Raw genomic sequence first — 12369 nt, forward strand, 5'->3', positions numbered from 1 at the left:
AAGCTCAGCACCCGCCTACTTCCACTCACTACTACGAATCTACATCCCCTCCAGAAGTCTGAGATCCGCTAATGAGTGACGCCTCGTGGTACCATCACAGAGAGGCTCAAAATCACTTTCCAGAACATTGAATGCTGAATCCCTGACAATTTTAAAGCGTCAGCTGAAAACTCACCTCTTTCGTCATTATCTGACTTCATCCTAATAAAAAAAAAACCTTTTTCTCTTTTCTTTAATCTTTCCCTGTCTAGCTTGTACTTATTTGAACAATGCTTGAAACTTGGTATTACGAGCACTTCCTGTGTCTATTTGCCTCTTTAAGATGAATCGCTTAATGTATTCCCCAATTGTAAGTTGCTTTAGAGAAAAGCATCTGCTAAATGAATAAATGTAAATGTAAAAACACTGGCAGCCTGCTTTGAAGGGCTTGAGCACCTAAAGTGACAAAACTGCAGCACTTGGTTATAATAAACAGTGCTGTGGACGCTTATATAGTTATAGTTATAGTTATCATTCTTGGTGTGAACAGGCCTTTAGCCACAATATTTTTACACAGTGTATGTAAAAATTCAATTATTTGTTTAAAAAAAATAAATGTGTGAATAGCTTCACAGCAAATATTTGTCAGGCCATAAGTCTCCTGAGCAACACAACATATTAATGTCAATATCAATGGCATCATCATCCAGCTTGTCACAGTCACCAACCCTGACATAACTGTTTAGTGCAGTAACTCTGATGAACATGTATGATTTAAAGGTGCACACACACACACAAACACACCTGCTCCTGTCAGTTAATGAGCATGTAGGTAAGTTTATGAACTTTACAGGGGAAAATTGGGCCAGTTGATGTCAAAATAAATCTATAACGCTTCTCTCCAGCCCTGATGAAACAGAATAGCAAAGTGTGAGGTTTGAAGTTTCACCACTGAGACTTCTGATATAAACAAGCATTGAGAATCCCCTCTGATAAGCCAACTGGCTGGAGGATACACACACACACACACACACACACACACACACACACACACAAACATATACACTCACCCAAAACACCCTCAGACTCTCGGATGAAAACTTTGGATTTTATGAAATCTATTAAAACGAGTTATGATATGATTGTCAGCAATCTCTCTGCTGCATAGGTCAAAAAAATAATATAAATCTGTACGATAAATCACTAAACCTAGCCATAGCTCAGAGAGCTCGTTTTAATTCATTAGGAATGTAAATTAGGATTCATATTCTTTTAAACAGGCAAACATTTTAAAATATGTTTCAAAAAGTCTCTAGTGCACCTCCTTTTACACCTTGAGCTGTGGAGGGCAGTGCATGATTGAGTGCAGTTTGTGTCATTTCTGAACAAACCAAGACAAGACAGAACAACAAAACAAACAAAAACAGAACAGAACAAAACAAAACTAATACAAGTTTTGTTTTGTGCATGTTTTTTGTTGTTGGTCAAATTAAATCATTTTGCACTCTCAACCTTTCTTGCATTATTTTGTTTTTTTTTATAATGAGCTGGTAGTTATAGTTGAGTTGATCAGCATTTTGTTGTACACTGACTTGCATTCAGCACTGCAACATAATCTGTCAGAAACAGAACCTGCTGTCAAAGGTTAAAGACGATCATCTACTGGTGTTTATTCACAGAGTGCATGTGTATGCGAGTGGATAGTCACTCAAGAGTCGTGACTTAAGGAAGGTGAATACAATGCTTGCACACACCATAACACAACATCACTGGGACAGGCCGTAGGGGACCTAGTGTACAGAACAAACAGACACCTAAACACACAATCATGCAAAAATACACTATGATAACATACAAAGGAAACAAACACAATGAACACACCCTCACTCACCCAGTCCATTGTCGACTCTGTCTGTAGTCTTTCCTGACTCTGTAGCCTCTGTATGCTGTAACAACATATTCACACGATCATACAATGAATAAAATAACACAAATCACAATTTACTAGCTTTATCATCTACAAAGAGATAATTATAAATATGACTGCTTAGAAATGTAACAGCACACCAATTGAGGAATCTGTAGCACAAAAGGTGCTCTAAAGATTAACACAGAGAGTGGGTTTGTCCAAATCACGAACACTAAGTTTGAGCAATGATAATGGTGATGTTTGCAAACTCCATTAATAAAATAATCCCACAAATTAGTATGACTAATAGCAATTTTTTTATTTTTGGTTGTATCGAATGTAATGTAAAAGTTTCCTACTTGTATACATAGATTCGGATAAACCGTTTCCTCTGATCAGACACACTAAGTGAATGTTTAGGATAAAAACACAATGAGCTGAGTGAGTAATTAGTACTTTATCACTCATACAAATGAGTGTAAACCCCAGAACACATGAAAGCAGCAGCGCTGCTCTAAAATGCTAAATCAGTCATTTAATCCACTTTCAATGAGACGTCCAATTAAAACTTACAAAACTTTAGCTTTAATCAGAGCAGATCAGGGTGTGAACTCAAACACACAAACCACTGGGAACAGTGTGGAAGTGGATAGTTTGCCATGTGTTATGTTCAGATGTATATTCATCCAGGAGTGTGTTTCTTGTACACATCGTAACTTACTGCTTAACCACGGTATGCATCATAGTAGAAACTAACTTGCTAGTCACAACTGTTTCCTGTACAGTTAATTTACACAACAGAAAATTGTTCATTTTTTAACCACGTTAACATGCAGTATGTAATTGATGTACACTTTACTCCCATATACTGTAATTAAATGTCGTCAGCAGCTTTCTCCACGACATAATTTCTCTGAGATGCTGCTCTATTGAACACATCACCTGAGGAGTACCTCGCTATTTTTTGTTCCCTGTCGTTTCGTTTTATTAGTGTTTGATTCATCTTGAGTTTCCTCATGTCACACTCCAGGACTCCCTTACACATTTACACACCTCCTCAAGAACACTGCTGATTGTTGACATACTTATACAGAATGTGCTGCATGCTGGCTTGCTTACTGTGCCCATATCATACTAACAACAAACTACAAACAACTTTATGATGGTGTTTGAGAATGTTTGTTGGACTTATGTTTTTTTGGAAACAAAACTCGCAATGACAAAACTTGCATATATAGTAGGCTAACAATACTTTTGGGAAATACAACACAGGATGCAAATTATGGAACACCGCTTGAACACTTCGCATTAATACCATAATTATATTGCAAGTATAAAAACCTTATGTTGGACATGAACAATTGTAACAACAGTTATAAGACATTATAATGCTTAACTATTTGTGGTTAAACTTTTAAGAGTATGATGGTTTAATTATAACACATGATGAACAGACACCATGTCATATTCACTACACAATTTATAATGGATTATAGTTCCCCTAGCTACAAGTCTCAGTCATATTGAAACTGTTTATTTAAAATCTGCACAGTATCTTACTACATCTTATGTTTACTGTAAAGTGAGAAATGCAAAGTCTTCTTGAAAAAATCCAAAAGGCTTTACAATGTGGTAATTATATTTGTACTGTAAGTCGTCTTTATCTGTTTTTTTTAGTAGCCATAAGTTATCATGAATGTGCTGTATGACACATTTGCACATGTATTGTAAATTCAACAAAACCATATTGCATTGATTCAGATTTAAATGCGTTACCAGTGAGCTTAAAGTAGCTCACAGTGAAGTAGTTGTTCATACTCAAATATGAACAACCACTCCAAACCACTCATAAGATGTAGGGAGATACTGACAATGACAATTTAAGTGACTTATAATACATTATAACTATAAGACCTATAATCCATTATAACTTAAGTGGATATAACATGGTGTTTATAATGTGTTATAAAATTACCACACTCCTAAAAATTATAACTACTAATACGTAAGTATTATAATGTATTATAACTATTGTTACGATTAATCATTAGACAATAAAACTAATTATAAGGTGTTTTTATGAGGCAATGGATGCATTATAATGCCTTAGAGAGATTCACCCAAAAATGAATTCAATTAATTCTGTCATCAATTATTCCTCTCATGCCTTTCCAAACTTGTATGAGTTTCTTTCTTCTATGGAACAAAAAACAAGATATTCTGAAAAATGTCATGGTTCCATTGACGTCCACATTATAAAAAAAAAAAAAAAGAAACCTGAAACTGTTTGGTTAGTGACATTCTTCAAAATATCTTCATTTTTTTCTGAATACAGGTTTAAAATGCATACAGGTCTGGAATGACATGAAGTGAGTCAATGATGTTTTGACTACCATTATAAAACATAATAAATACGGGCCTTATAAAATCTTTCATATAGCTGCCATTTACTGTAGTTTTGCTTGTGCAAGATAAACCTCAAAACACAATGCTCACCAGTAATTTCCTATAGATATCTTATATGGATATAGAAAACATTTTCCCTACTGAAAGCCACTGTTTAATTTGCAAACTGTGCTCAGCATATTCTCAGCCTATGGATCTCAACCGTTTGAAAGACGAGTGTTTGTTTTAGAAATGCTAATGCGGCCCACCTCAAAGTGGATGCACACACCTCTACACGGCTCTGAACATGTGGCCAAACACCGCGCCACCTGCACCAGCGCACACACTGCGAGCACAGAGCCAGAGAGAGACGTCTGCCAAAAAGGGGAATTGAAGTACTCCAGAAGAGGAGAGGAGAACAATAGCACCACTCCTCCCTCTCCTTCCTCCCCCTGGACCCCTGCCTCCGCCCCTCCCTCCTCACACCCTCAGAAGACGCGCCCCGAGAAGGTTAATACGCCCGCTTTGATCTCCGTCAGGCCACACCAAGTAAGAATTAATTTACATTTCAGATGAAAAGGGTGACAGTATAAAAAGCCATCTTGTTTCTGGTATGTGAGAGTCTGTAATGGGCCGGGAATGTGAGGGGGAAGTGTCAGGGAGCCCCCATCCCTCTCTCTATCGCTCTCTCTCTCCGCTCCTGCACTGGGAAACAGATGAAAGCAAAGAGAGAAGCTCAAAATGCAGCATTCTACTGAAACATGGGGAGCAAATGCTGCGACCCAAACTTGCAAAAGAGACGCTGGCTTCACACATTATTAATTTAGCAGCACTGGTTTGTGGGATTGTTTGTTGAGATCAAAAAAGGTACTTTGTGAGAATGCTGGAGTTTATGATTGGAAGAAAAATAAAAAAAAATGCAAGTTTGGAGAGGTTTGGAAAGACAGAAAGAAAGAGCTTTTTCTTTCTTATTTTTCCAAATGGTCCAGTCAACTTGATTAATATATTTGGTTTATGTTTAATTACACTAACATTCAAAAGTTTGGGGGCAGTATGATTTTTTTAATGTTTCCGAAATAAACTTTTATACTCACCAAGGCTGCATTTATTTGATCAAAACTACAATAAAGACAGCAATGTTGTGAAAAAAAAATACAGTTAAAAATAACTGACTTCTGTTTGAATATATTTTAAAATGTAATTTATTCATGTAATGGGAAAGCTGCATTTTCAGCATCATTACTCCAGTCTTCACATGAAACATTTCTGAAAACAGTTGTGCTGTTTAATATTTTTTTATGGAAACTGCGATACATTTTTTTTTTTTTTGGTTTATTAATAGAAAGTTCAAAAGAACAGAATTTATTTGAAAACATTATGCATGTAACATTATGAATGTTCACTGTCACTTTTGATCATTTGAATGCACTCTTGCTAAATAAACATTAATTTCTTAAAAAAAATAAAAAACATTAATAAAAACCTTACAGACCCAAACTTTTGAATGGTGTCTAATGGGGTATGTATCATTTTTGTATAATATTAAATAATATAATATAACTAATATAAATATTTAAATATTCAGTGTCTTTTGAGTCAAAAACAATTATTTCTTCTAGTTCTTGTTTGATTTTCATAATTTCTATTATACTTTATTTTGCACTTTTCCCTTGTTTGCAGTTCAGATGCAATAGCATTACAAATGAGTGTTGTTTGTCATGCCAATAAATCACACTACACTGAAATTGAGAGACACAGAGAGAAAAAATAAAGGAAATTAAAGTAAAGAGTAGAATTTCTCCAGGGAATGTTTCCACAGTATTGTGACATTAGTTTTATTTGAGTTGCACAGAGCGTTCAGAGATGTGTACCTGACTGGATCCGTACAGCAGCCTGCTCACGCTCTCTCTTTATCTGCTTCAGATTGTGACGGGCCACGTAACCCCTCCAGGCTACACAGAGACACAAAGAGAGACATGAGGGGATTAAAACACAAAATACTAGTTTATAGTAGCAAACAATTTCTAGTATTCATCACAGCAGTGTAATACAAACGGAGATCAACAATAATGATTTTTTTTCAACTAGTATTACAGATTTTTTCTCATTCTCACAACATTCTCACTGGATAAACAGTCACAAATATAAACTGTGTTTATTTTTGGGGTCAGTAAAATTCTAATTTAAAAGAAATTAATAATTTTATTCAGCATTAGAGTAATCAAGAGTGACAGTAAAGACATTTTTTTAAATATTTATATTTCAAATAAATGATGTTCTGTCATAACTCTTGGAGGGATTGGCATGGTAATAATGTACATGACAATGTTAACGTATTTGGTCTTGGCGGAATAGATCTGCTACACTGCTGCTGCTGCTGCTGCGGCAGAGCAAGTACCGAGACTAGCTACTGCCAATACATCCACAACATGCTGCTGTGAGCATGTACTATTGCTGCTGCAAATATAACATACATGAAATAACCCCCATATAGCATACATGAATCACCTCGTAGCATCTCTATACAGGTGGAGCTGGGGAAGGTGGAGGGTTTCTGAAGCACGCTGCAAACTGCTACATCAAGCACTAGTCATATATTTGAATGTTGAGCAGCGAGCTCATTGGCTACCGATACAGGAGAGAACCAATCAGCTGTGCCATGTGATAATGATGTCATTAGGTCAGATTGAGTTAGACCTATCGGACTGCGCCATCTAGAGTTTCATGCCAGAACTCTGTATTTCTTTTAAACTTTCTAATGATGAAAGAACCCTGTTTCCATAAAAATATTAAGCAGCACAACTGATTTCAACATTAGAATTTTCTTGAGCATCAGCATATTAGAATGATTTCTGAAGATCATGTGACACTGAAGACTGCAGTAATGATGCTGAAAATTCAGCTTTGCATCACAGGAATAAATCACATTTGAAAATGTATTACAATAGAAAACAGTTATTTGATTTTTTTTTTTTTTACCAAAATAAATGCAGCTTTTCTGAGCAAAAACATAAAAAGTTTTACCAACCCCAAAGTTCTGAACAACAGTCTATATAAAGCGAGTTGTTAAATTATAAACACGATTTTGCTGTAAAATGACATACAGTATAGTGCAGCCCATTTTTGTTTATCATTTTCCATCCATTCTAACCATATTTTGTCCTCTTTTATATTAGACAGATATATAACATTATTTTGGTTGCAGAAATAAATCGTCACACATGATCAACAAACGTAAAATGCATTGATCCTCTTAAACTAGCCTAAACATGAGCCCTGCACATGCATCTATTACTGTATCACAGTCATTTGGTAATGAGTCTGGGTTGCAAGAACCTGACTGTATGATAATCGCTCCGTTGTTGCGTTTCTCTCTCTGTTTTCGGTACCGCCGAGCTCCCAGCCAGCCTTTGGTGTAGGCCTGCATCAGCACCACCCGCGCGATCACCTCCCGCAACATCAGATTGAGCTGCTCCACGTGATAGTACTTCAGAAACACCTGCAAGACACAAACACACATCTATGCAGATGCAGGGAAGCATGCTCATACCTCACAATAAAAACACCACCTTCATGTGTCTGTCGGGGGACACGAAATCATCAAGGGGTTCAGTTTGAAAAAGGACACTTTGAACTTTTTCTTTTTTCCCCAGAGTTGCAGGTGCCAACCATCTGGTCAATTAGATTCACAGATAACTACCTTGACTTCTCAGACAGACAGAAGCGAGAGTGAGCGATTGTGAAAGAATGTGAGGAAAGAAACCATGACCTTGGCGCATAAATACTTTTTCTGCAAGCATTGGTCTGACAGAAATGCACTAAAGGAGAAAGCTTTTCTGTGCTATTAAAGGTAAATTAATAATAAATTACATATATCTATAGTAGACATCCCACTTAACCGTCTCTGAGGCACAAAGTCAGACATGTGTAGAGCTTGTTTAGTTAGTTTGGTCAATGTCCAGAGCTCTTCCTGCTCTATGCATTTTCTAGTAGACATTCTAACAGCTGTTATGAGCACAAAAATGAAAGCCTTTCAGTTGCATTGCTCTCAATGGAGGGTCAGAAAGCTCTTGGATTTCATCAAAAATATCTTAATTTGTGTTATGAAGATGAATGAAGGTCTTACAGGTTTGGAATGATATGAGGGTGAGTAATTAATGACATCATTTTCATTTTTGGGTGAACTATCCCTTTAAGTGCATCATTTGGTTGGGCACTTTTTCTTTTTGGAATTTTCAGTGTGAACACTCTACTCGCACTATTTATACTACAATACAGCATTAAAATAGTGCATAACTATGCAAACTGGGACGCATCTTATGTTTATGCACCGAGGCGTTTTTATTATAGGCGTAATTATTTTTATGCAGTACAGGGTACAATTTACTGGTAGTACAATAGTATGTTTAGTACTTTTTGTTGTTTTGCAAAACAACACACTAAATTGAAGAACACTAATGGAGAAAAAATGATGAACAGAAAATGAACAAAATATTTAAACGGGATGATGATGATAACTGTACCTTGGTCTTTCCCAGGACCCAGTTGTCCAGTTTGGCTCTCTGCAGTATAACGATGGCGTTCTCTCTACTGCCCTCTGGCATCTGATGGGCACGAAAGGCCAGATAGTAGTACCTGCAAGAAAATCAAAATTACGCATTACACCACTCAAACAGTGGAGAGTGCTAAGCACACTTAGGTTTCTTTATGAGCTCAAACGTTCATTAACTTTACTGATCATACTGTATCAAACAAAGTTGTATAGAGCAAATGTCTTAAATATCTTTTGATGCTTAAAATACAATCGACAGAAGTAAAAAACTAAACGAACTACGCCACCGTTGCATGTCTTCAACGTCAAAAAAATAAAATAATAATAATAATCACTCCTGCAGCACAATAACCTATTTTTTTTTTTCAACTTGACATCATTCACTAAATTTAGTACTACATACTAAACATAGCCAGTCCTTATTTTTGCAGTTCCGTCTGGTGCCACTAGTGCAGCAAAAATTGCACACTTCACCTTTAAGACCGTTTTGCACAGAACAAGATAAAAGACTATGGTCCAGATCACTCTAGATATTCCAATGATAACATCTTCCTGCTGCAAAAACCTCTGACAGTCAGAGCAGAAAGGTAAAGCGTCGCCTGATTCTCTGATAAATCACTAGATATGGGGCCATTGTTGCCTTGTTGTTATTGTCTGGGAGCCATCAGTTATACTTCTGAATATGCCTGCCTATAAATACACTGGCCTGAATCTCATAAATGAGTCTCATAGAAACATCTGAAGCTTGCGGTTGATCCTGGGTGCATTTACTCACTCTGAAGAGGAAGATATCAGCCTTTGTGTTTAAGAAAGAATACTGCCTTTGATTCCACTTGAACCGTGGTCTTTCATAATTATGCTCCTGATGGCTGTTATGTCTCGGGTTGAAAATACAAAGAGCTCTCCTTCACAAGGTTTTCCAAAAAGATCCGTTTGAATCCATACAGAAACTGGTTTTACGGAGCTGGTGTCAGTGCGGATCAGGAACAGCTCCAGACGTTGTCCGACGAAGGAAACGCAAACAGAACGGTCACAGAGTACTTATTTTTTTTTAATGCCAACTGGTCGGGGACGTCTGGGGAAAATACGGATAATCAGGACACTTCTGTGATCAAAAGGATGACGGGAAAAAAAGCCGGCGAGGCTCTTGCGTCTGAGCGGCCCCTCTGAGCGCAGAGAAATTGTCTGGGATGTTTATGTAAAAGAGATGACCTACATGTCCACCGTCTCACGGCCCACGAGAGAAAGAGATGGATGGCTTGAAAGAAAGCGCAAGAAAGAGAAAAGTTTATGGAAAATGAAGTGCGATTCCCAAAAGCCTCGGAAAAGTAAATTTGGACCATGAATTTCCACGGCGCTGAGAAACTTTCAGCGGATTCACTCCGCCCCTTCAAAGTACCACTTCAGCACTAATTACTCAGCCAGAGTCTAATTTAGCATCACTTGTATTCTCAGAGGCTTAATGACCTATTATTGATGAGATTATGGTCTTCGTTCAGAGCTGTCAAAATATATAGATAATAAACCTGCAACGTGAAGTTTCCCAGGAGCTTTAGTGAGCACTAGAGGAGGTGGGTCTATTCAATATGCGCTCATAGAGCTTTGATCTCTCTAACTGTCTGTCTGTCTGTCTGTCTTTTTTCCTTCTTTTCATGAAGCCCAAGAGCTTCGGCTAATTAAATCTAATAACATTCCTGTGGTCCAACAGGAACGCCCGGAATAATGTCATTTGACTGCATAACTGATGAAGTCTGGACTTGGAGTCCGAATGTTTTTTTTTTCCTTCTTCTTTGCAGGATAACTTAATAATTATGACCACCTTTCATAACATAACCTCTTAAAACAGAGCAGGAATTCCAGTCAATAAAGAACCTAAATCTACATTTATATGTTTCCTGATAATAATGCTGATATAATTCTTTGGCGTTATGGGTGGGTGCTTGATAGTTTCTTATTGACAGAATCTCAAGTCTATAATACTATGATCTAAATATAGCTTGAGTCTCTCCTTCAATATAAGTCCATATGTCTAATCACTTGACAGCACACAAGAATTACATGCCATATTTCAGGGTTTAATGGCTCAAAAATTTTAATTCTGTTATCATTTACTCACCCTCATGTCGTTCCAAACCCATAAGACTAATGTTACTCTTTGAAACACAAAGGAAAATATTTTAATAATCTCTCATCACTGTGCATCCTTTAAATCAACCAAAAATGTTAATCTTGAAATAGTTCATAAAAACTACTCCAAATTAATCAAGCGGTTTAATCCAAGTCTTCACTTTATATGATGAAAAGATTTCATTTATGCTTTTATTCACATACAAACATTAATCAATGCACATCCTGTACACATAGCTCATCAAATATGGTAAACCATGCTTTCATGACACACGAGAACCAAATCAGAGAATATTAAAATGATCTTCATTTGTGTTCCAAAGATGAATTGGTTCTTATTGGTTTGGAATGACATTTTTGGGTGAACTAACCCTTTGAGGGTTTATTTAGATTCTTAACTATAAATATGAGCAATAGCAATCAACAAACACCATTAATTGAATGGTAAAAATGTATTTTAGGGACCAATTCGCTCTATTAACTAGTTGCTTATTAGCATGCCTATTACTAGCATATTGGCTGTTTATTAGAACTTATAAAGCACATATTAATGCTTTATTTCGTGTGAGCATATTCTAGATCCCTTAACTCTACCCCATACCTAAACTTAACAACTACCTTACTAACTATTAATAAGCAGCAAATTAAGAGTTTATTGAGGTAAAGGTCATAGTTAATAGTTAGTTAATAGTAAGAATTGGTCCCCAGGCTAAAGTGTGACCAAACTAATTGTGAACTAACCCTTTAAGAGTTTATTTGGTTTTCTAACCCTACATGAGCAATAGTAACAAGCAAGAACCACTAATTAAATGTACTTAATGAACCACAAAATGAAAACATTTTCCGTTTTAACTAGATGTTGCAACTTCAGGAATCAGCTTTTGTGCATCAAATATTTAACTCAACAACATTCTCTCTGACTTGCTGTGAATCGTCAGTCTTCTCTCAGGATGTCGTGTTCATTGAGTCATTCCTAATCTCTCTCCTCCCGCTCTCATTAGCAGCTCGTGTTTTGTGTGATCTTCGTTGTTTCTCGGGCCCTGCGGGACAAGCGCGACACTCATTCTGCCAGCGTTATGTTGCACTGTGGCTGTTTTCTACCTGTTAACAAACTCCTCGATGGGTATGCGGTGAGAATAGCCCTGCCGGCGGATGTTGACGGTCTCTAGGATGCCGGTGTATCGCAGCTGAACCATCACACGCTCCTTATTGACGCGCAGAGCCAGCCGCTCATCATTGGGTTTGATACAGCGGACGAAATGAGGCGTTCCCACCACCATCTTAGACAGCAGGTCCATGAGAGAGTACTACAATAGAAGACACACACACACGCACGCACGCACACCAACACACACACACGCACAAACATGCACTCACACACCCACACACACGCCCACAAACACACACACGCACACAC

General features: G+C 37.1%; 1 protein-coding gene across 1 annotated transcript in view; it reads right to left on the reverse strand.

Annotated features, from left to right (window-relative positions):
* Nucleotides 1-12369, reverse strand: part of LOC107657355 (myosin-IIIb) — a 142163-nt gene that overhangs the window by 29244 nt on the left and 100550 nt on the right. The window contains exons 31-35 of the mRNA XM_016445397.1: nt 12054-12259; nt 8797-8908; nt 7610-7772; nt 6145-6225; nt 1871-1925 (exon numbers count right to left, since the gene is read on the reverse strand). Of these exons, the coding sequence (XP_016300883.1) occupies nt 1871-1925; nt 6145-6225; nt 7610-7772; nt 8797-8908; nt 12054-12259 (617 nt within the window). The remainder of the gene's footprint in view (nt 1-1870; nt 1926-6144; nt 6226-7609; nt 7773-8796; nt 8909-12053; nt 12260-12369) is intronic.

This window comes from Sinocyclocheilus anshuiensis, unplaced genomic scaffold, assembly GCF_001515605.1.
Source record: "Sinocyclocheilus anshuiensis isolate Anshui unplaced genomic scaffold, SAMN03320099.WGS_v1.1 scaffold355, whole genome shotgun sequence".
NCBI classification, from domain to species: domain Eukaryota; kingdom Metazoa; phylum Chordata; class Actinopteri; order Cypriniformes; family Cyprinidae; genus Sinocyclocheilus; species Sinocyclocheilus anshuiensis.